The sequence below is a fragment of the Coregonus clupeaformis genome, chromosome 17 (assembly GCF_020615455.1).
Source record: "Coregonus clupeaformis isolate EN_2021a chromosome 17, ASM2061545v1, whole genome shotgun sequence".
NCBI classification, from domain to species: Eukaryota; Metazoa; Chordata; class Actinopteri; order Salmoniformes; family Salmonidae; genus Coregonus; species Coregonus clupeaformis.
The window spans coordinates 252691-278363 of NC_059208.1; the positions used below are offsets into that span (position 1 = coordinate 252691).

The 25673-nt window shown below is 40.9% G+C and overlaps 2 protein-coding genes across 5 annotated transcripts; both read right to left on the minus strand.

The window, feature by feature from the left end:
- Positions 1–1059: 1059 nt before the first annotated feature.
- Positions 1060–5143, minus strand: LOC121543091 (protein rapunzel-like). Its single transcript, XM_045225990.1, has 3 exons — positions 4840–5143; positions 2787–3283; positions 1060–2634 (listed from the first exon to the last, which is right to left on the minus strand). Exons 2-3 carry the CDS (start codon positions 3278–3280, stop codon positions 1944–1946), a joined length of 1185 nt encoding a protein of 394 aa, XP_045081925.1. The 5' UTR covers positions 3281–3283; positions 4840–5143; the 3' UTR covers positions 1060–1943.
- Positions 5144–14683: 9540 nt separating this feature from the next.
- On the minus strand, positions 14684–25133 carry LOC121543090 (protein rapunzel-like). 4 transcript variants are annotated; one of them, XM_045225991.1, is made up of 4 exons: positions 24145–25133; positions 22572–22652; positions 19757–19813; positions 14684–16364 (listed from the first exon to the last, which is right to left on the minus strand). In XM_045225991.1, the coding sequence occupies exon 4, from the start codon at positions 16270–16272 to the stop codon at positions 15589–15591; it is 684 nt and encodes a 227-aa protein (XP_045081926.1). In that variant the 5' UTR covers positions 16273–16364; positions 19757–19813; positions 22572–22652; positions 24145–25133; the 3' UTR covers positions 14684–15588. The 4 variants fall into 4 exon arrangements, with proteins under 4 accessions (XP_045081926.1, XP_041708730.2, XP_045081927.1 ...); XM_041852796.2 differs by lacking the exon at positions 24145–25133 and having other exon boundaries at positions 22572–23208; XM_045225992.1 differs by lacking the exons at positions 14684–16364; positions 24145–25133 and adding an exon at positions 17238–18072 and having other exon boundaries at positions 22572–23208.
- Positions 25134–25673: the final 540 nt, after the last annotated feature.

The window sequence follows — 25673 nt, forward strand, 5'->3', positions numbered from 1 at the left end:
TGAAATATTGATATGGGCTGCTATCTCTTCCTGGAGACGGGTAGATGTGGCTGGTCGGAGAAGAACATGTCTCCAAACAAGCCTTTAGATCTACTAGATAGGGTTTATTAGAATGCCTAAGCAGGTTAAAATATTAAGTCCAAAAAACCTGTTGCTGATTGTTCGTTAATGTCTCCTAACATTAGGGGACTCAGCCATTCTGAGCAAACAACATGATGGATTTCGTGTCCAATCTACTCAATGGTGATTGTCACAGAGTCCTCCTGGGGAAAATGTGGCAATAGAATTCAACTTTGTGGCATTGTTTTTCCTGTTGTGATGATGCATTTCACCAGTAGTCTGCAGGACAGGTTTTGTTGTGTGTTTGAAGAGAAGTGCTCTTTCATGGTGACTATTTGACACACCCATTGGTCTGCAGCATTCTATCACTTTTCAAGACACCACCTGTTTTTCAATGGTGGTAAATGTATGATCAATGAGACCCTTCTTATTGAACTCATACCCTTGACTATGAAACTCGATCTTCAGAGAGAAGCAATGTTACCCTATTAAGCCACCCTAGTGAACAATAAGAAATCTCATAACCCATGTTTTCCTCACATATCCCATAGACACATTAAGAGAGGGTGCATGGGAGACAAGGGGACAATTAAAAAAGGTATATTTCCTACTGCACTGTATATTACAGACTGTGCTCGATGAATTCTGACAGGCTTGATTTACGATAGCGTAGCACTGAGGCTAAAGCCCTGCCAGAACCATATAGCTACTCCACCGGCCCAGAAATGATGGCCGTCTCCACCGCTCTCCACCTCCAACACGGCTAATGTGTGATTCCATCATGCTGATCCATGCGCTTTGGAGCTCGTCTACAGGACATTAGCGCAGCCAAATGTAATTCATAGACTATCAAATCAAAGCTGTGGTCAGGAAATGCTGACTTATGTGCAAATATCAATTCAATTAGTAGGGGCCCCGTTGAGTGTGGGTGCACTAGCTTGCTTTAATGGCAATAGACGTCAACATGTTTACACAAGACAGGCAAGACACACTCATATACAGTATACATCCAATAACAGCTGATGTGTTACCGTTTATTGTCATAAAGCATAATGACTAATGTAGAATTTGGATGCTGTTTTTATTATGACTGAATTAGTGCGAATTAGAAAGATTAGTCAATTAAACATCACTTCACATCCATGCTGTAACAACTGGCATAAATAATCTGTTCACAAATAGGCACAGCTCGGGAGGTAATACCATTAAAGTTCTGCTACTGCAGAATGCTTGATATGGGTTCAGAAGCAAGGGTTTGAGTGTATTGTGAAGACAAGGCACAGTAGAGAACACTGAGTGCCAAGTTGTTTTCACGGTCGGCAAATCAGCTTCTATGCTCTCTTTCAGTGTAATGTAGGCCAGCCTGTGTCGTAGAGAGACAAAATGAGAGCACAGCTCAGCAGTTGCAATCTCAGCAAAATCATCTCTTTGGAATTATGGCCAGCAAGGTTATTCCTCACAACAACTGAGTATTTGGCAGTAGGGTAAGATGCATTGAGTTAAGCTATTTAACTATGAGAGAGTATTGAGTAAAATGTGGTCATACGCTATGGTAGGGGTTAGTCACTTATAATAAAATGCATATATAGTTCATTAAATACTCTGCAAACACTTGGCTATGGTAACACTGCCTCAAATTAGCAATACATTCAGATTTATATACAGTGAATCTAATTGCCACCAAAGCTTCTTGCTATACACAGTGCATAGTATTACGTAATGACTAGCACAAACTACATGGCGAATTCACAAAACCTCATCACCATTTACTATAATTCCCCACACATCCTCTTTGAGGTGGTCAATTCAGAATTTAGAATAACCCCTCTGGTTGATTACATAAATGATCCCTATTTGTCTGACTTGTTGCACCTCTATCAGCATCACTCTGAGTGTACGCACAGCGCCACGTTCTTGTGCCTCTCCCAGTAGTGGCAGTCCTCAGGGAAGCTCCAGGTGGCCTCGCTCTCCTTGTGGCGACTGACAGCATGCACCACGAACCCCGCCAGCTGCTTCTCCAGGACCTCCACCACGGCCTGGGCACCGCCCTTCTTCCCCGGCCCCTCCATCAGTTGCCGGATGCAGTCGAGGGGCACCGGTTGGGGTCTGGTGCTGTAGGAAACCACCAGGTTGGTATCGTTCACCTGCAACACCTCGAACCAGTTCTGACCAGCCATGTGTTGGAAGTGGTCCCCGGCACGCCAGTTCCGATAGCTGCTGCCAGAGTGGTTAACCACTCGGACCGACCAGCTCACCCAGTCGTACTTCCTGGTGAGGAATTCCTGTACTTCCTGAGCCGTGTCCTGAAGATTGCGTTCATCTTTTTCCTGGAGAAGACGCTGGGCGTCAAGGCAGGCCTGTTCAGGGAAGGCTGCTACGCAGACTTCGATGCATGCCTTCATCTTTGATTCCACTTTCTCAATTTTGCTGCTCCAGTCATGGATGGTTTCCTGCTCCTCATCGGGGCCCTTGGTGAGGGCACAGTGGCCCAGCAGGGCAATCAGGCCCAGGCAGAAGAGCTCCTTCATCCTGACACAGAAGTCCTCCAGTATGCGCCTGTTTCTCGCCTCATACCTGACACAGATGGAGAAGCAACCACTATTTACCATGATCACAAGTAAACAGTTCAAATTAATGCCACAAGTGTTCTCAAACTAATATACTCAACAACCACAATGCACCACAGGTGCATAAAGGCCCATTTAGCATGGTTAAGAACACTTTACCTCTCAACCACCTCTAAGATGGACTCCCCAAAGCTGTTGGTTCCCATCAGAGCATCATACAGCACATACAGGTTCTTCTCCCCTCCGGTCTTGGAGAAGTGTTCCAGAAACAACCTCGTCTTGACCTCCCGAAACTGTGACTTGGCCTCCAGAATGTCCATGTACTTTCGGAACTGGTTCCTGATGTTCTCCTCCACCGAGAAGTACTGGGAATCCAGCCGGCCCTTCTTAATCTCACAGTCAATGTCCTCCAGCTGGGTGGACAGTAAGTCCAGCTTGTTCCTCACGGCCAGGAACTGCTCTTTGACATAGAAGACCTCTTTGCTCTGCACGTTGTCCAGGGCTAGTCGTAGGACAGGGGCGGCTGCCTCGCAGAGAGGGAAGAGCTCCCCTACTGCGCTGGCCAACACCTCAGCCCCTCGCTCAAAACTCTCCATCACAGCCTCGATGGCCTCTTTCTTCTGGGCCACCACCTTCTCCAGAGGACTTGCCATGCTCTAGAGAGAGAATAAATACGAAAGTTGAACTATGTGTCAATGCTTGGCATAGGTGTGCCGGTCTTCAGAAATCATGCTCACAATCTGGAGGGAAAAGCTGCACATTGCTCTCAAATAAAGTGGTTGAATACCCTATAATAACAGTTGACATTCAACCCCTTATGGGGGCGCGGTGTGTGAGTTTTCCCTCCAGAGTAACACAGATAAAATTATCAATTCCAATATCGCTATTGGACATTTACAAATAAGATTGAGAACCTTGTTACAGACCAAAACACACATTTAAAGGCCACATCACTATTAAATCTTAAAGGGGTAATCAGCAGTTCCTACATACATTTTTGGACTTATAAAGTAGCGATATATACCCATTGATTCTTGATGAATATAACTTATAAATGCCTCATGAGCTTAGTTCAACTATCGTACAGTATCAGAACCCAAAATATAAGCTTGTTTTACTCCAATATTTGTCAACAAAGTAAACGTAATCAAACACTCAAAATATGGTTAAAACTATAATTTTTATATCATGGATGGTCAGTCCTTACATCCATAGCTCTGTTTATGATTTTGTTACATCCATAGCTCTGTTTACGTTACAAACATTACAGCGGTGGGGTGTGTTTTGTTATAGTTTCTACTGCTGATTGCCCCTTTAATGATTGACAGTCAGTAAAAATAAATACATAGAATATCATATTTAAAAATCAATAAAGTGCAGGCAGCAAGTGTAGTCACTGGCCTGGAATGCTACTATGCCACTATTTACAGACAAGTTTTAGAAATGCTTGTATACAAGAGCTACATTTTTATATGTCTGATATTGTCAAGGTCACAGGTAACAATCTGTATAATATTGAATGAGATGCAACATTTGCATGTAAAATAAATGACAATCTAAAGCCAAAAGGGGATAATACATTTATCATTTCATAAAAGGACTAAAATAGACAGAGGTGTGAGCAGCCCTTCACTGGGTCTGTTTATGCCTAATTTGGTTTCAGAACCGACCAAGCCCAAGCAATATATACAATAAATCCCCTTTCATCCATTGTCTGCAACCTCTAATAGGCTAAATTATTGCGTCCTTGGTCAGACCACAATCCGTAGAGGATGGACCGTCATACAGACACTACGTCATTTTCAAATACATGATGTCCAATTAACCAAGCCTAAATAAATAAACACCAATTAGATGTGTTTTATTGGGATATATTTAAATTATATTTTTGCCAACTGCTTGTGTTGTAATTTCCAATGTTTGAAAAAAATTAAGAATAACAATTTATAGCAAATTTTGATACAAACTTTACTTCTACATTTGTAATACTCCAACTGCAATTAATAACTATTGCAGTTGGGTCGGTAGAATAATAGAATAATTCAGGGTTTTCACTCATGCCCATGTATGATGGAGACGCACTGTATGGTTACATTTACGCACGCATCAGCTAAGTCCGATGAGTAACATTGGGCAAACCTTGCAGTCTTTACGCCTGTCTTGTTGTTTGAGAAACCCATTCCTCTCATACAACAGCACAGCGTTTCTTTACCTGATAGTAGCTCGACTTGTCCTTCACGCCCGATCAGCCCCAACAGCTGCAGTTAAGAATTTTTTTAGCGTTTTCCCACGGCTCTCTTTTCACTGTGATGTTGAGGAGAGGTCCAAATAGAGAGGAGGATTCACCGCCACGCATTTAATAGCTGCAGATTGACATGTAGAGACAAAGAGGGAGAGAGCGAGAGAGAGAGAGAGAGAGAGAGAGAGAGAGAGAGAGAGAGAGAGAGAGAGAGAGAGAGAGAGAGAGAGAGGTGCGCACACTATGCGGTGGAATATTTTTGGAGCGCACACTATGCGGTGGAATATTTTTGCATTCCCTCTCGGCTGTCTCAACCGCCAGTGCTTACATGAAGAGGAATTTGGTAAGCTCTTATGAGAGAGGGAAAGATAGATGTGACTGTGACTGTCATTTTCACTGATTCTCAAGTATAGGCTGAAGATCTTGGAAGATACTATTGCGCACTTTGCGTGAGAGTCATTGTGTATTCTCGGTAAGTACATCACGTTTGTATAAATGTGTGATAGTGTAACATGTTCTAGCAGTTAAGACATTGATCGATGGGTGAGACGTCGATACCGTTTACCGGAGCGCATCTCCCCTACAGGGAAAGCTTTTATGTGCTACCTATAGCACATACAATATTTTCTAGACTAATCTTTTTTGTCTAACCAGCATTGTATTCAGGGGTTTACTTACTGAAATCCAATTAATGAAGTCGTGTATACAATGAGAATGTGCATGACTGTTTGAAGCTTTTGACCTCAATAATCAAAATAATATTGTGCCATATTGTGCCTATAATATTGTATTGGCCTATATGACAGTCAAATTACATTGATGATGTTGGTCAATTTTTACAGCTTTTACAATGAATTGAAACAACTTCAGTGTCTAAAACAATTAACTGCATCAGTTTTATTCTCTCTCTCTCTGCTCTCTCTCTCTCTCTCTCTCTGTGTATGCGCGCCGTAGACATGGTGCGCGCGCGCCTCGCCTCACGAGCTACTCCCCATTCCAGCATGAACAGAAACCATTACTTAAATCACTATTTATTAATCATTATAATCTGCTTAAAGATTTGGTTAATGCACAATTAGACCTTTCTATTCATTGAAATGTTATGAAACGGATTACACAACACAATTGAAATTAACGGCATTTAGTTGCCATTTAATTTGAAAAAAACAACAACATATTTTTCGGTGTCTTCGAAGCATGCAGCCGCCAGTCTCAAAAGATGACTTCTGACTGATGCATAAAGGTGTGGGAGCTGCACATATTGGCCAACTGCACATGAAACAAGTGCTTCCAACACGTCATGAAGTTATGCAGGTAAGACAATATCTTATGTCTCAGACAGTAGGTCTACTGGTCTTAATACATTTCAGTTTTGGTCCACCGACTCAGGGGAGGGGGATGTGGCGGGAAACCTGTTTTTCTGGCTGGCATGGGGGAATACCACAGAGGCGTAGCCTATAGCTGTGTGCGCTGTCTAGATGTCACTTTAACAGTGAAGTGGCCTAAAACAAAAGTAGACTTTTGAGTAGGCCTACTCTCATAGTAATATATTTTCCCAAATTCATGTATTTTTCATTTAGGCCCACCATGAGGCTTATCAAAACGACCCATAGGCCTATACATAGATTTTCTAATACAGTTTGGTATCCACTAAAATAGAAAAAAGGGTTCCAAAAGGGTTCTTCGCCTGTCCCCATAGGAGAACCCTTTTGGGTTCCATGTAGAACCCTACATGGAACCCAAAAGGGTTCTACCTGGAAACAAAAAGGGTTCTTCAAACGGTTCTCTTATGGGGACAGTCTGTCAAGTTGCGTCAATTCAAATCTGGTATAGGAACAAAAAGAGGTCAATACACGTCTTCTAAAATAGACTAGTATTTTAATTAATGCAAACACTTGAATTGGTAAATATGATGTTCGTATATACGGGCCCACTGAAAAACCACGCAGGGCAGTCAGAGAACTGAGCCATTGTTATAAGTTCTTCTTTAAATACTCTGACAGAGATAGTTCCTGCTCCAAGCAGGCCTATCAGAGTAGAGTCTGAGCGTGGTTTAGATTTACTCAGCCTATCGTTGGCGCACAGGCTGGTCCCAGCCCCTTGGCGCTTCACTGTTGCCAGGCATTAGTTGTTATCTCCACAACTTGTCTCGAGTCAGCAACCCCAGACACAGTTTGTCCTTGAGCGGTTTAACAAAGAGGCAGTGTGTGTGTGTATGTGAATCACAAGTCTGTCAAAATTCCAGAAAATGATGTCATGGCTTTAGAAGCTTCCGATAGGCTAATTTACATAATTTGAGTCAATTGGAGGTGTACTTGTGGATGTATTTCAAGGCCTACTTTCAAACTCAGTGCCTCTTTGCTTGACATCATGGGAAATCAAAAGAAATCAGCCAAGACCTCAGAAAAAAATTTGTAGACCTCCACAAGTCTGGTTCATCCTTGGGAGCAATTTCCAAATGCCTGAAGGTACCACGTTCATCTGTACAAACAATAGTACGCAAGTATAAACACTAGCCGGTGCCCCCGCACATTGACTATGCAACGGTACCCCCCTGTATATATAGCCTCCCTACTGTCACTTTATTTTACTGTATATATAGCCTCCCTACTGTCACTTTATTTTACTTCTGCTCTTTTTTTCTCAACACTTTTTTGTTGTTGTTTTATTCTTACTTTTTTGTTTAAAATAAATGCACTGTTGGTTAAGGGCTGTAAGTAAGCATTTCACTGTAATGTCTGCACCTGTTGTATTCGGCGCATGTGACCAATAAAATTTGATTTGATTTGATTTGATATGGGACCACGCAGCCGTCATACTGCTCAGGAAGGAGACGCGTTCTGTCTCCTAGAGATTAACGTACTTTGGTGCGAAAAGTGCAAATCAATCCCAGAACAACAGCAATGGACCTTGTGAAGATGCTGGAGGAAACAGGTACAAAATTATCTATATCCACAGTAAAACAAGTCCTATATCGACATAACCTGAAAGGCCGCTCAGCAAGGAAGAAGCCACTGCTCCAAAACCGCCATAAAAAAGCCAGACTACGGTTTGCAACTGCACATGGGGACAAAGATCGTACTTTTTGGAGAAATGTCCTCTGGTCTAATGAAACAAAAATAGAACTGTTTGGCCATAATGACCATCGGTATGTTTGGAGGAAAAAGGGGGTTGCTTGCAAGCCGAAGAAAACCATCCCAACCGTGAAGCACGGGGGTGGCAGCATCATGCTGTGGGGGTGCTTTGCTGCAGGAGGGACTGGTGCACTTCACAAAATAGATGGCATCATGAGGAAGGAAAATTATGTGGATATATTGAAGCAACATCTCAAGACATCAGTCAGGTAGCTTAGTGGTTAAGAGCGTTGTGCCAGTAACCGAAAGGTAAAATGTAAATGTAAGTTAAAGCTTGGTCACAAATGGGTCTTCCAAATGGACAATGACCCCAAGCATACTTCCAAAGTTGTGGCAAAATTACTTAAGGACAACAAAGTCAATATATTGGAGTGGCCATCACAAAGCCCTGACCTCAAAATTTGTGGGCAGAACTGAAAAAGTGTGTGCGAGCAAGGAGGCCTACAAACCTGACTCAGTTACACCAGCTCTGTCAGGAGGAATGGGCCAAAATTCACCCAACTTATTGTGGGAAGCTTGTGGAAGGCTACCCGAAACGTTTGACCCAAGTTAAACAATTTAAAGGCAATGCTACCAAATACTAATTGAGTGTATGTAAACTTCTGACCCACAGGGAATGTGATGAAAGAAATAATAGATGAAATAAATCATTCTCTCTACTATTATTCTGATATTTCACATTCTTAAAATAAAGTGGTGATCCTAAATGACCTAAAACAGGGAATTCTTACTAGGATTAAATGTTAGGAATTGTGAAAAACTGAGTTTAAATGTATTTGGCTAAGGTGTATGTAAACTTCCGACTTCAACTGTACATTCTAGTGATTTATTGTAAGGATGTCTTAACTACTTATGAGTTATGACAGCAAATAGCAAATGTTAAAATGCACTTCATCATTAGGTATTAAATTCACATCATGTGTGGGAGCCTACAGTAGCAGTGTTACCAAATGTTTACTTATCAGGATTCCAAGTCTATGCTGACACCTAGAGGTATGAAATTATGCTACAGCAGGGTTCTCCTACCCTGTTCCTGGAGAGCTAGCCTCCTGTAGGTTTTCGCTCCAACCCAGTTGTAAATAACCTGGTTCAGTTTATCAACCAGCTAATTATTAGAATTAGGTGTGCTAGATTAGGGTTGGAGTGAGGAAGGTAGCTCTCCAGGAACAGGGATGGAGAGCCATGTACTACAGCCACTACCCAATTGGCTTCATGCGACACATGGGCCCAATCCCTAAAGGACCCCTAGACCCTACACTCTATGCACTTGTGGAGATCTGATAATATTAGACATGTGCAATCAATATGGTAATAGCTCCACCTTGCCCTCTGATAGGCTAAATTTAAGTTTCACCATAATGCTTATACGAATCAAATCCTCTCAGATCTCCGCAAGTGCATAGGGTCTAGGGGTCCATTTTGGATTGGGCCATGGACTCAGGGGCAGACTGGCCATAGAGCAGGTTGGGCAAATGCTAGATATAATTTTTTGTTTCACAAAATTATTTGGCTAATAATTTTGGTCTTGGGGGAAGAAAATGGGCCAGTGTTAGAAATGTTCATACTTAATTCTGGTCCCAGTCCGTCCCTGCATGGACTTCTCAATTCTCAGTTCCTACCTTTTTCAATGTCTCAGATACAGTCAGGTCCATAATGATTGGTATCCTTGAAAAGATTAGCAAAAAAAGACTGAATAAAAGAAATAATACAAATACTGAGCTACGTTGCATAAAGAAAGTCTACATGCCCTTGAACTTTATTTCCTACAGATCTACACAACCTACAAAAAAATAAATAATAATAATAATAATAATAATAATAATACGGATAATGTGTATTTTACATTCAAATGTGTGTAATTGTCCTGCAGAAAAATAAAATCCCAGGGTTAGGTTTTCAAAAGACAAGTGAGTTTTCCTATAACTTTTACCTGGTCTTTGCTTCTTTCATATTTATTTTGATCCTAACAAACTCCAAAGGCCCTGCCAGTGACAAGCATACCCATAACATGATGCTGCCACCACAATATTTGAAAATACAAAGGGATCAACAACATTACATTCAGTCCATATTACTGGCCTGTATGACAAAGTGAAAAGAAAGAAGCCTGTGCTAAAAAATCCACTCCAAATCATCCATTCTGTTTGCAACAAGGCTGTTAAGTAATACTGCAAGACAAAACAGCAAATAAATTAACTTTTTGGCTTAAATTCTAAACTACATTTTGGTGGCAGCATCACATTATGGGTATGCTTGTCATCGATAGGGACTGGGGAGTATGTCAGGAGCAAAATAAATATGGAAGGGGCAAAGCCCAGGTAAAAGGTTAGAGGAAAACCCACCTCAGTCTTCTGAAAACCTAACCCTGGGATAGAGTTTGATTTTTCAGCGAGACAATTACACACATTTTGATGCCAAAGACACACCAGAATGGCTTTCCAAGAGGTGTTCCTGAGTGGTCTAGTCTCAGTCTCAGAGCTTGAGCAATTTTGACAAAAACAATGGATATATGTTACCTTAAGAGTTGTGCAAAGTTGATGGAATCTTATTCCAAATGATTCACAGCTGTAATGGCTGCCAAAGGACTTCCACCAAGTATTAATTCAAGGGGGTGGAGACTTATCCAATTATGATATTTCAGTTTAGTTTTTATTCGTTTAGAAACATTTCTATAACCTTCTTTCACTTTGAAAATGTGGAGTAGGTTGTGTAGATCTGTAGGGGAAAAAATCCAATTTAATCCCTTTTTTGATGTAATTTTCAGGCAGCAAAATGTGAAACGTGAAAAAGGTTCAAGAGGGTGTAGACTTTCTGTTGCATGCTCAAAAAACGGTGTAAATTAGTGTTATTTTATACTAATACAATTTCTCAGAAAAATAGATTTTGTTTAACAAGTCTCAAAAGATAGGGTAAAAAAATTATTGGCACCCCTGTTTTCAATACTCTAGCACCCTCCCATTGCGAGGATAACTACACTGAGCCTTTTCCGAATTGCATTATTTATTGTATAGTCTTTTTTTATCAAGTGTGCCAATAATTATGGACCTGACTGTATGTATTGCCCCTCATCATTTTGAGATAAACCAAGTTAAAATGATGATACTATTGTGAATGCCTCAATATATTTTAATGCACAAAATCAACCAAATAAAAGTGATATTTAATGTTCAATCTTTATTGATAGTGCTGCATAGCACATCCAGGCAACAAAGAACAACATAACAATAAAAAGGCTATGACGTTTAGATGAGGAGCACATATTTTCAGAAAGCCCTAAAGAGGTAAATATATTTCCATCTATTCATTTTAACAGTGCAGAATTATAACTATTTAACAGCCATACATCTCGGATGTAACAATATGAGAGACAGGGACTGGTACCACAGAATAGCCATTCCATTGAATATAGGGTTATGAATCAGAGACCTCTCTTGGATCGGTGAGCATAGAAATGGCATCAATAACACTGGAAATCTGAGTAATGGGGTTAATAGCACAGAAGAGATCAAAACAAACTGCAGTGCTTTAGAGCACAAGAACAAATGAAGTAGAGAACATAACTTTGTGAACCCTTTCTTAGGCAAAGACTTAGTAAGGGGACACGGAACGTGGACCACAGTGTAAGAGGAGACACGGAACGTGGACCACAGTGTAAGAGGAGACACTGTTGGTCAGTTATGAGAGGATACTGATCAAAATAAAAACTACTATGGAAAATTAAGATATATAAAATCCCCAAAACATCCCATAATATATTTTAGTCATTTATTATCTTTTACCTCACTTTTGGTGTAAATTGCTTCAAAATATGAAAATAATATAATACATTAAGTGAAAAGAAAGAGGGGCACAGAGCAAAGACAATTCCCCAGAAATCAAATTACTTAGGGTGTGTTCGTAAATTCACTCTGGAGTGCCAGAGTGCGCTCTGGGCCTTCGTATATTCAGAGCGTTGTCAGATTCTCCGTTTGTAAATTCAGAGCATTTCGCTCTGGCCGAGGAATAGGGTTAATCTGAGCGTTCTGACCTCACAACGGCAGACAAGCACCCAAGCTAACTGGCTAAAGTTGGCTAGCTACTTCCAGACACAAACTGGAAGTGGTCAGAGTGAGAGAACACCTCACTCTGACCATTTTACTTGCCCTAGCAGAGCTAGTTAGGCTGTTTTCATGTTGTCTAGAGCGTTGGTGACTATAACTGTGCTGCTGGCAACAATTTAATTATGTTTTTTTTTGGAGACGTTTACTGACACCGGTCATATTCAACGGGTGTTGCGCGTTCGTAAATGAATCAGTTATTCTGTGCTCTGACACTCAGACAAGAATGCTCTGAAATCAGAGTAGATGGCCAGAGTGAATTTACGAACGCACCCTTAGTAAAAACAAACATTAATTTATCTGAGATACAAGAGAATACATAAGAGAGGAAGCACTTAAAGCTAATGTATACATGTATACTTTGACCTTTTGTTTTGTTGTGTGGTTAGTGTAATGAGTTGTCACGTATAGTTTAGTGTTGTCACTGCACTTGGTTGGCTTACATCACACCCACCATAATGTAGTGTGTTCATGAAAACAAATGGAAACACCATACAATATGGTTGAAACGGAAAGAGTAGTGTTTTTGGCAGTATAGTAGCCCTGTTTTGGTATTAAATTGAACAGGCTACAAGTGTTTAGTGTTAGTTACAGTATGATTATCATTCCACTGACTTCATTATCCGGGCCAAAGCGCTTTGACAGACAGTCTAGTGTTTTTGTGGAATAATTATGGAAGCAACATCATGCTAGTGTTGTGTGTGTGTGTGGCATTAACTATATAATCCCCGTCATACATCCATTCTTAGATAACTTTGGATATTTGTTTTCAGTTAGATTTGGGTTAAATTCGATTTTACAGTGCATTATTTATCAATACTTCTTTAAAGCTATTTCCACTTAAATGGTAAATAATAGTTAATTTAGGTGCAGATATATAGTTACAAATTACCTAAGGTAATAAGTAAAGTAATACCCTTCTAATTAACCCACTGTAAAGTAAGTTTTCTTTTGTATTTACAGTTGAAGTCGGAAGTTTACATACACTTAGGTTGGAGTCATTAAAACTTGTTTTTCAACCATTCCACACATTTCTTATTAACAAACTATAGTTTTGGCAAGACGGTTAGGACATCTACTTTGTGCATGACACAAGTAATTCTTCCAAAAATTCTTTACAGACAGATTATTTCATTTATAATTCACTGTATCAAAATTCCAGTGGGTCAGAAGTTTACATACACTAAGTTGACTGTGCCTTTAAACAGCTTGGAAAATTTCAGAAAATGATGTCATGGCTTTAGAAGCTTCTGATAGGCTAATTGACATCATTTGAGTCAATTGGAGGTGTACCTGTGGATGTAATTCAAGGCCTATCTTCAAACTCAGTGCCTCTTTGCTTGACATCATGGGACAACCAAAAGAAATCAGCCAAGACCTCAGAAAAAAAATGGTGGACCTCCACAAGTCTGGTTCATCCTTGGGAGCAATTTCCAAATGCCTGAAGGTACCACGTTCATCTGTACAAACAATAGTACACAAGTATAAACACCATGGGACGACGCAGCTGTCATACCGCTCAGGAAGGAGACGCGTTCTGTCTCCTAGAGATTAATATACTTTGGTGCGAAAAGTGCAAATCAATCCCAGAACAACAGCAAAGGACCTTGTGAAGATGCTGGAGGAAACAGGTAAAAAATTATCTATATCCACAGTAAAACGAGTCCTATATCGACATAACCTGAAAGGCCGCTCAGCAAGGAAGAAGCCACTGCTCCAAAACCGCCATAAAAAAGCCAGACTACGGTTTGCAACTGTACATGGGGACAAAGATCGTACTTTTTGGAGAAATGTCCTCTGGTCTAATGAAACAAAAATAGAACTGTTTGGCCATAATGACCATCGGTATGTTTGGAGGAAAAAGGGGGTTGCTTGCAAGCCGAAGAAAACCATCCCAACTGTGAAGCACAGGGTTGGCAGCATCAGGCTGTGGGGGTGCTTTGCTGCAGTAGGGACTGGTGCACTTCACAAAATAGATGGCATCATGAGGAAGGAAAATTATGTGGATATAATGAAGCAACATCTCAAGACATCAGTCAGGTAGCTTAGTGGTTAAGAGCATTGTGCCAATAACCCTGCTATATGACTAAAATGTAAATGTAAGTTAAAGCTTGGTCACAAATGGGTCTTCCAAATGGACAATGACCCCAAGCATACTTCCAAAGTTGTGGCAAAATGGCTTAAAGACAACAAAGTCAAGGTATTGGAGTGGCTATCACAAAGCCCTGACCTCAATCCTATAGAACATTTGTGGGCAGAACTGAAAAAGCGTGCGAGCAAGGAGGCCTACAAACCTGACTCAGTTACACCAGCTCTGTCAGGAGGAATGGGCCAAAATTCACCCAACTTATTGTGGGAAGCTTGTGGAAGGCTACCCGAAAGGTTTGACCCAAGTTAAACAATTTAAAGGTAATGCTACCAAATACCAATTGAGTGTATGTAAACTTCTGACCCACAGGGAATGTGATGAAATAAATAAAAGCTGAAATAAATAATTCTCTCTACTATTATTTTGACATTTCACATTCTTAAAATAAAGTGGTGATCCTAACTGACCTAAGACAGGGAATTTGTACTAGGATTAAATGTCAGGAATTGTGAAAAATTGAGTTTAAATGTATTTGGCTAAGGTGTATGTAAACTTCCGACTTCAACTGTAATTGGCCTGTTCTGTTAATAGTGGCCACAGTATAGATAATGTTTTTTACTGAAAGTGCTAGTTTGCATCAGTGGCACTATTGGACTTGCATGGAGTATATATATATATGTTCAAATAGATACCCATTATGGTGAATCTTACATTCATGCAACAGAATGAGCCTGTTCTCTCTATCTCCCTCTAATTCACCAGCGAATTTCTAGGCAAGGCAAAATATTTTTTTAAGTGCTGAATATTGTCAGACATTAAAACCACTCTCTCTTACTCTTTAGAAGACAGGAATGGCATAGTTACATTTAATTGAGAGCCAGTCCAAAGGTTGATCGTCAGACCACTGTGTATGCAGGTTTCCATATCAACATTCACGTATATATTATATAGGTCTGTTAATTGACTACTGCTGTGAATGAGGCAAATCACTAACTGTTTTCATTCAATCTACTTACCTCTAACTCATAGATACCAACAGTAAAGAAAAATTAATCCACATCACAGGAGGCTGCTGAGGCTCATAATAATGGCCGGAACGGAGCATATGGAATGGCATCAAACACCTGGAAACTATGTGATTGATGTATTTGATACCATTCCTCTAATTCCGCTCCAGTTATTATCATGAGCCCGTTCTCCCCAGTTAAGGTGCCACCAACCTCCTGTGATCTACATTCAGAGTCAATTAACTGGTTGAGTTGTATACACAGCTGTCCTGGAGTAAGGAGATAAGTGATGGAAGGAAGGATGGGGGATCCTAGGTCATAGAGGGAATGTGGAGAAAGTCCTACGTATGGAGGACAAGTAGCAGAGGAGCAGCCTCTACACCTCCTTCTCCTCTTCACTTGCACTTCTGGAGGGCCTCTTGCATCCTCTCCTGCACGTGCTCCATCTTCTCGGTCCACTCGTCGCTGATACCCTCCTCGTCGTCTCCGATGACGGCGGCATAACCCATGAGGGCAATCAGGCCGATGCAGAAGAGGTATGTGAGGCGCGTGCACAGGTTCTCCATGGTGCGGCGGTCGCCCTGCGAGTGCTTCAGGTACACCTCCAGGATGGGCCGGCTGAACAGCTTGGGCTTGCCCACCACGCCCTCGTAGAGTGTGTGCAGGTTCTGGTCTCCCAGGTCGTTGGAGTAGCTCTCCTCAAAGTCCTCCTTCTTGCGCTCGCAGTGCACGGGCCGCGCCTCCACCATCTCCATGAACTTGCGGAACTGATTGCGCAGGTTCTCCTCCACACGGCAGTACTGGCCGTCCAGCGTCTCCTTCTTGATCTGTAGCAGGGCGCTGTGGTTCTGCTGGGACAGCTTGTCCAGGGCACGGTTGACAGAGCCAAACTCGCGCTTCAGCGTCTGGATGTCCTCATCGTCCACGTGGTGCAGCACCACTCGGATTAGAGAGCCGGCCACGCCGAAGATCGGGTTGACCACAGCCGCAGCAGAAGAGATGGTGGCAACACACTGCAGCACCTTCACCAGGCCCTGTTTCAGCTTGGCCCGGTCTTCCACAATCTCCATCTCCGACATGATGGCACGCAGGGGGTCACGACACAGAAGTCAAAACCAGGTAGTGCTTGAAAGGGTTGGGGAGGATGGTAGCTTCTGATAGAGAAAGGAGCCTAAGAGAAAGAGAAAGAGAGAGTAGAGCAATCTATTGACAAATTCTTTAAAATAAAAAAAGGGCAAGTTTTAAACTCTAATAGTGTTACATTTAACACTAAAAAAGTATATATATTGTCCCACACTGCACAGAGTTAATGTTACACTTTTGAAAGTGTTAGCTTTTTACCTAACACTTTCACAGAGTTTCTGTAACTCTGTAAATAGTTGGAAATGAACACTGGCCAACACTGTTGAAAATCAACTCCATCAGAGTACATTTTTAACTCTTATAGTTGACACTGTATGGTGTACGCTTTGAGTTATACAAAGTCAACATTCTCTGTGTATATGTTTTGAACCTAATAAAGTGGACTATATTTTAACACCATTGGTCTACTTACATAATTCCATCTAAGAGCATAAAAATGAATAACAATTAATAACAAGTGCAAAAAAGCATTTATTTAGAAAAAGACAAGAAGTAAAAGTACACTTAAAAAACAACGATATACAAGGTTATCATAAAACACGCATTCAGACTCATTTCTCAAAGTAAACATGACAGCGTTGGCAGTGGGAAATAGAAAACATGAGGGCTGAAGTGCAACACTGCTCATAGCAAAATACTATAAAATCTATATTTAATCAATTGCATTCATTGACAAAGAAGATTGCCCACCACCCAAAAGGAAATTACTTTTCTTTTTAAATTGAGGGAAGAGGACTAGTTTAGTCTCCAAACAGCTTTTAACCTTAAAGGGATACTTCTGGATTTTGGCAATGAGGCCCTTTATCTACTTCCCCAGAGTCAGATGACTTGCAGATACTCAGACTTCCAGTCATTGCGCTAATGCTAGTTAGCATTGACTCACAAAACTACCTCTAACTTCCTTCATACTGGACACAGAGACATTAAAATTGTACCCACAAGTTCATCTGACTCTGGTGAAGTAGATAAATTGCCAAAATCCAGAAGTATCCCTTTAAAGCCCTCATATGCCCACCCAACCCTAGGAGTGGATGAGGATCAGTTCCCCTCACACTGGGCCAGCGCCTCATCCATCTTGGCCTGAATAGCCTTCACCCTGGGGGCCCATTTATCCCTGACTTCATCCTCATCATCCTCTGTGACCACCGTATATGCCATTAGTGTCATCAGGCCCATTCGAAAGACATTAGCCAGTTGGGAGCACTTTTTCTCCATTTCGCCTCGTTCTTCCTTGTGGAGGGCCTCTAGGTACACCTCCAGCAAACCCCTTTGTTCAAAAGTTTTCTCCTCTTCTATGACCCCGCTGTAGTATGTGTTCAGAGCAAGGGTACTCTTGTCTCTCTCATAGACCCTCTGGAACTCTACCATGTAGCCCTCTCTTCCTTCAGGGTCTTTTTCAATCTGCTCCACCATGATGTTGAGGGCAGTGTACTGGTGCTTGATATACTCTTCATACTTGCTGTACTTCTCAATGACCTCGTCCAGGGGAATCTGCTTCAGAATCTGCTGGTTTGTCTTGGAGATGGTTTCCAGTTTGGCATGGATGCGGCCGAATTGTTGGGCGTCCAGGTCTTGGGTGAGGTCTTTGGCGACAAGGCCCTTTGTCACCTTCACCACTGTGGTGATTATGTTGAAGAGTGGGTTTATGGTGGAGGCAAAGGAGGAGACTTTCTCTATGCCGTTTAGGATTATGAGCACTGTCTCCTTGTCCATGGCTGCTGCTGCACACTGTAGTCCTAGAGAGAGAAGAGAGTATTTTAGTATGTACATCGCTCATGTTTGCAAGTAGTGCCAACTTTATTGAATTTGAATTTATGTGGGGCCATTTGCTTGAACTTGTATTCAGAATATTCACAAAGCAGCCTTGTCAATCTTTTGCAAACTTTTTAGTGTGTGCGCACATTCTGCAGATGCATCTTGAATTTAAGATACAGTGAGCTAACTGTCATAAAGCTGAAGGACAGATTACAGTCTTCTCTTTGAACATCGGTTGACTCTCTACAACATTGGCACACAACATTATACCCCTTATTTTTAACAAGCAGAAAATTATGAGTCGTTTAAAATAGCATATATGCCACACAGATGGAAATGTTAGTTAAATAAATAGTCTTCCCAGAGTATTGATGAATGTACCATTTCTTATGCAATCATTGGAAGGGATTACGTCTTTTGATATCAGTGCGATCTACAGCTAGCACTATTCGATCTGAAATTGTGACCAACAATAGATGTTATTGTGCTAGATAGATTAAATCAATGGACATTGAATCTAAAATTATAATTAGTAATCGAATCTTACCTGAGTCAAGTCGGTAGCTGTTTCCCTCCTTATGGTTCTGTAATAGTAGTCTTGGTAGTTGTGGTTCTGTAGTAGTAGTAGTAGTAGTAGTAGTAGTAGTAGTAGTAGTAGTAGTAGTAGTAGTAGTAGTAGTAGTAGTATTGGTAGTTTTGGTTCTGTAGTAGTAGTAGTAGTAGTAGTAGTAGTAGTAGTAGTAGTAGTAGTAGTCTTGGTATTGCGGTTCTGTTGTCTCTGTACTAGCAGCCTTTATATCCATCTGTAGATCTTGGCCAGTCCTCCTTGCCATGTAAGGGCAGGGTGTGGGAGTGACTCATGCATACACAATGCTGATTGGGTTACGGGGAAAAGGCTACACTTCAATCCACTTTTGATTGGTTCACTATCCCACGACTGCAGTGGAAATCTTTCATTAAAGTGCATGTGACTACAGGAATGAGGAGTGACATTGACAAAGTGCAAAACATTATTGTTTTTTTTGTCTGTGTCTTCAGAAGGTTTACATAGAAATGATCTTGGAAGTTATGATGCCAGATGATGCAACTGCACACACAAAGAGATACTGAGTTGAGGGTGTCCATGTTTGCTTACATGGGGATATGTAAAACGTACTCCTCAGCCTGAAGTGTCTCCACTTGCGCCACCGAATAGCTAGCTGTTTGCGTGGCGCGACTGGTAAGACGCTTTGGGAGGGCGGTCACATGTGCTAGCAAAAAAGAGATCCTGGGTTTGAGCCTCTGTGTGAGCCGAATCAGGAGGAAGTGGTACTCGCTAAGCAAGAAACGTGAAGTCCATTATACTAACACCAGTACCATAGCTGTTGTGCAAGTGATACAGATTCTCAGCTAAGGGGTGCACAGAGGTGTAGCAACAGCCGAAATAAAACTGTACACATTGCAGTAAGTTTACGTAAAACACCCTTACTTATTATTATGACAGAAATGTAGGTAAAATAGTGAAAGCTTTAATCAAAGTGGTGGTGATATGTAGGCTATATTAAAAAGTGTCAGAGCCTTTGTATCATCCATGTGAGTAAAATATCTAAGTACAATTCTGAGTAAAATTCTGAAATAAGTATTTGTATCCGTTGACAAGTGAGTGGAGGAATTGTAATGGCTTACGTTGAAGGGTTCGACTAGCTCCTGGTCTGTGACTCCGTGCTCTGATCGATGTGACTCCTTAAAAAAAAAGATAACATACATCAAGATTGGGGGAAAATATGACTGCATCTGTGCGCAGCTAATAGACAGCATTTCTCTCTACAGCCTTTCATGCAGGTTTTAAAAGGGGATCACATTGCCTATCATACAGAGACATTGTATTTGTCAGTGAATGAGTTAACAGCTATCTCTGTTAGCATAGCAGCCCTCCGTTCAGCACTTCAGCACCAGGCCGATTTGAATGTGCCTCTATGAAAGAGACTGATAGCTCCAGTGTAGCTGTGATAGCAACGCTAGCAGGCTAAATCAGGAAATCATGCCCTTCGAGTGGTAGTTAGAAGCAATGTGCGCTAACAGCCACTGGGCGGGACACTGAGTCATACAGAGAAGCAGAGGCGACAGACTCTGAGCTCAATCTTGGTGGAAGAGAAACCTGTTGTAGGGCAGCACGGTTGACATAACTATAGTACTACATCAAAGACACTACTGTACATGAAGTAAAATGATTTCACCGTGTTCTAGTGAAGGAATTCAGAGGCTAATTTAACTTGGATGAGTTGAGGAGTAATGTTTGAGAAGTGCTTTCTCAGTCTACACAGTAGCACTTGTGCTCATGTTTAAATATGTTGCAAAAACACGGAATTTTAGACCACTGTGTTTTTTTTTAAAGCACAGCCTTAATGTACCACATGCCACATGAGCTGAATTTGACAGATATCAGACTGAGAGCAGTGGCAATGTTGAGAGTGGAGTCAAAGTGAGAGCCTGCTCATAATCTCTTTTAGTCTCTCACCTCAGAGTTCAAATGACAGGATAGGAATGCCTGCTGAGACCACAGCCACTACAAACATTCACCCCAGTTGTGGGATTGCAACAGCGGCTAAATGCACAGGGGTTCTGACAGAGGTTCACCCACATGTACAGGCGGAGACAAGGGTTTATCAAGAGTTGAGGCACTGCACACAGTATAGTGTTAGAAACACCCAGGTTGCCTGTCTGTCTTTGGTCCCACTCACTCTTTTGTGCCTGAATCTACCAGAGGGGGCAGTAAATGTACATATTTTAATGGGGGAAAAAACTCTAGTCAGATTTCAGCACCAATGATATGGACTGAGTAGGAGTGTCACTCCAGAGCACGTTTTAACCCTTTACATTCAGGTAAATATTAGTTAGTGGGTTTGGATAGGATGTTATTTAAATTAATATGGGGGAAAGAATGCACTTGAAAATAAGAAAATGGGGAGATAGTAGCTTAAGGAAATCTGTTTTCATGAGAATATGATTCCTTTTATCACATTTTATGACTTTTCTGGCTTTTGGTGCTCAATTAACCCTAACCACACCCGTGAGACAACATATGTCACTTTCTGAGATCTGAAATATATCTATGGATACAATTTCTAATTACTTTGGGTAATTGATTTTCTTTCTGTGTCTTTCTCTTTACAGATAGTACCGCATCTGAGAGGGAACTCGTTACCCATCACCCATCAGTCAACCCAATATCGCTTTGAAAAGTAGGTAATGAAAGGGTTAATTGTTTTCTTTAACCTGGGGAACCTTTTTTTTTTTTACTTCTGAAACTACAAAAACAGCAAAGAGTGAAGTAAATTAAGAAACATAAAGCACTATTACAGACATTTTCACATTAATACTATGTCTAATCATCATCGCAGCAATGCAAGCAAGTGGCAGTGTAATTTAACCCTTTGTGCAAATGAAGCCTGTGTTTAATTGTTCCTCCCAATTGAATGCTTTATAACTGGTGGTTTCAATTCTACCCATCCCATAGTAAACTGTGTTTCTACACAGTAGAAAAGTGTATGCATTGAAAAGTTGATGTATATGGGCTGTTAACCCAATATGCTATTTCAGGGAAACAGCTGATCAGGCCCCACAGCCGTTAAACTAACTTTCCCTTTTAGGTTAACTGATCACCACTGTGCTATAGCTGAGCCTTCAGAGACTCAGGACATTGCAGCACTCCCTGTTTGAAGCAGTTAGTCTAGGCCCATGTCCTGAAACCTCACATACCACAATTATTTCCCGAATAATTAACTTAATTCTAAATTAAAGCTGGTAATTTGTATTCAAACAACATATTTTGCCTGAGCATGAGTGCAAACAAAGCAGCTGCGATGGTGCTTCAATCAGGAAGTGGGCAGTTACTCTCACCACTCTCCCTACAGTGGAGCGGCCATCTTTACAGCTCTCTAGAAATGCACATAGCAGAGCAAGCTAACTAAATTCTACATGTTATCTCACACTAAAATATTTACAAAGTTTACCATTTGCATGTTTGACCTTTATTTGAATAATTTTCTGTCTCTTATTGTTCAATCATGAAAGGTTCCCATCTTTCTTTACAGAGCACAGGATGTGAGGCAGTTTGGGCACTTCCCTTTGGACAACAGCCCTGAGTCCAATATAGATCAAACAATAACTGACTAATTAACACAATATACAACAATACCGTTTCTCCCAGAGTTTTAATGACTTTGTGAGTACTAAATCCAACCCACATCTCCTCTGCAGTAGCACAGAGCCAGCAAGCTCCCTTCCCTTCCCAGCTATGGCTCCCCCTAGCCGTGCTTCCATATTTCCTTGTTTATGCACAGCATAATGTCCTGTCCCTCCCTTCTCTATAACATTATACAGACACCATCTAGCACCTGAAAACTTATATTTTTCTGGATAAATTTTGAGATTAGAGTCTCTATATACCCCATATCCATCCAATGGCACCCTAACCATAGTGGAACATAGCTTTTCTTACCTTTACAGAGTGCCTATCTCTATACCTCTCTCTCCAAAGTCCCAACCTCGATAGCCTCCTTCTTCTTCTTCCCAGAAATCCCTGCAAAAGGGGCACTTCCATGTAAGTTGAATGTGTAGGGGTGCTCATATTGGACTCAACCATTACTGTACAATACAGAGGGCCCCAGATGCTCAGTAAGGGCCTATTTGGGTACATAGTCCCACAAGCGCCAACATGTCCCTTTCAAATGGTATGCCACTGGCCCTATAGTAAATTCCCTCCCCAAACTCCCTCTGTCCTCCCCCCAATGGCTTTCACATCATATGGCCCATCCACCAGTCATACAGCTGATACTGAGAAGCAATTGTCACTTGCTGCACAAATGAGCTCTCAGAGAGTTTCCACTGGGTTTTTGTGGATTCACCAAGCTTTGGAGCCTCTTAAAGTGGCCCAAAATCAATGCTAGGGGATATTTCGGACACAAAGAGACCCCTTTTTTATTGAAACCTACCATTTGAATGCAGAGGAAAATATTCTGGTGTGAATATGATGCAATCAAGCAAAAAGAGAGCACCGTCTCCAAGTGTCCCTCTCCAAAAGTGCAGAGATGTATCAAGTGGGACAAAGAGCTTTCCACTCACACAATGAGAAGGTAATTAAGCCCCTGAAGTTTAAAATGTAATTTAAAAAAAGGTTTGTCTTCATATATTACTAAACAAATCATCCGTTTTTGGGGTCCGCGCTTTGAAAGCCCACCAGGTAAGCTCACCAACTGACAGGAGACACTGCAGTGCACAAGGTAAGGACTTCATTCTTGTTCAAAACTATATGTACATACATAAACTATTTCTTTAAATTATTTTAAGATGTCATATAAAATCAATGGTGTATCATCTCAAACTGAAATTATACATATTTACCATATAGTCTACAATATACACCTACTACTTTATTCTAATATTTTATTCAGCACTAGCCTATATTAGCCTACAGTTGACAGCATGGTCCTGAAATAAGATAACATGCTAAAATAAATGTACATAAACGTTAAGTCTTTAATATCAGAAAATGAACAATACTTAGCCTAGCAGTTTAAGACTTGACTGAACCAAATTTGATGTAGCCTACCTGAATTAGCAGCTATATTTCAGGATCAGACAGTAGGCATCATCATGCAATCAAATGACTATGCTTTCAAAAGGTCCAGTGTTTTAAAAACAAACACTAAAACCTTGTAGTCTTATTTCACAGTATTTCCAAGGTAGAAGTGGTGGGGAAAACAAATGCCAGTATTTGGTTTCCTGCGAGTCCAGACTTGAGCTGAGCCATGTCCTAAAACAATAAGACCCCCAAACCAGTCGACAACTTCCCAAAGCAACAGCAGGTCAATCCAAACCTTCACAGTGTCAAAATAAGGCGTAAAACATGGTCTTCATTTTAAAACCGTGAATAGCAAACGCCCAAACACCTGCCCAGAACGAATGTCGGCACTACAGCACAGATATGCTATTTAAAATTAATCATGTATTCGTCTTTAAACAACGTTAAATTATATTTAATGTAATAAAAATGAGACACTAGGTACATTTACCTAAGTGTTGTCAGAATATGGAGACAGGCTTCAGCGCAGGACTGTAGCTGTCAGCTGCTGGCGCGCGCCTGTCGCTTTTGTTCATGAGAACAGCCGCAGCTGTCAGACTAGAATTGAGCACATTTATGAGCGGAATAAGACCCAAAAACAGACATGAAGTGGTCATTTATCTGAACAGTAGCCAATAGCCATGGTGGTAATAAGCGTCACATTTGAGTTGTCCGTCGGCGGTTTCAATGCGTAAATATTTACATGGATGTTGCGAAAGACAGACGCCCTTGTTGATGGGAGTTTGTTTGCAGACAGGCAGACCATTGCATGGGCTACAAGGGAAACCCTAACCTAAATACCGGTGCATACTATGCGACAAATTAGGCCTATTATAAGAGCATATGATTTGAGCATTTTACATTTTAAACCATTCCTTCTAGCTACCTAAGGTTGAATTATACATAAGAGATTAATGCTAGGCTAAATGTTTCCCTTCACTACAAGTCCTAACACATATCATTAAAATCAATCAATTTATGCAGTGTAACAGGATCGCATTCCCATATGAAATGAGGCAGTGCAGTGCAGGCTAAGTGGCTACGCTATGGTCTGCGTGCGTAAAACACGTGCCAACGTCACTACGCTTCTACATTGGAACAGAGCATATGGATTAAATACAGTAATAATGAATGAATGCCTTCACTTTTGTTTCATTAATGTTCTCTATAATGTTGTAACTTTTGAATATCTGTACTATTTATCAGCGGCGTCATGCACTCCAAAAATCTGAGGGGGCACAAAGTAGGTGAGGATGGCTTGGGGGTGGTCATGAGCGGGGCTTGGCCCCTGTTCATAAGTTGGAGAATGTAGCATTTTTCAAACACATGAAACATATTTTTCTTGCAATCTAGAGCCATAATCATTATGCTTAATTCTATGTCAAAATGTTTAGTTTTTCTGCTTATCTAAGCAAACCTCTTGAGCTGTCTGTATCCTCCTGACTGGTGGTTATTGTTTAAAGAAATGAAATATGCTTCTCTGCATCTCTACTAAAATCTGGGTAAAATATTGAAAGGAATGTGAGTCTTATTCAGTACATTTAGTTATTGCTTGCTTTTCTAAAGTCTACCAATCTTGCCAGTAGGCATGCCAGCGAAGATGATAGTTAGACAAGCTAGCTACTCTAACTTAATTGATTGCCTCAACCTATCTGGGCTAGCTAAAGACAACTTCATAAAATTGCTAGGTGGCTAGTAGAATTTCAAAAATTTATTAAATTCAGATTTTGTGTCACTGATTTACACACAATACCCCATAATGTCAAAGTGGAATTGTGTTTTTAGAAATGTTTACAAATGAACTAAAAATGAAAAACTGTCTTGAGTCAATAAGTATTCAATCCTTTTGTTATGGAAAGCCTAAATAAGTTTGGAAGTAAAAATGTGCTTAACAAGTCACATAATAAGTTGCATGGACTCACTCTGTATGCATTAATACTGTTTAACATGACTACCCCATCTCTGTACCCCACACGTACA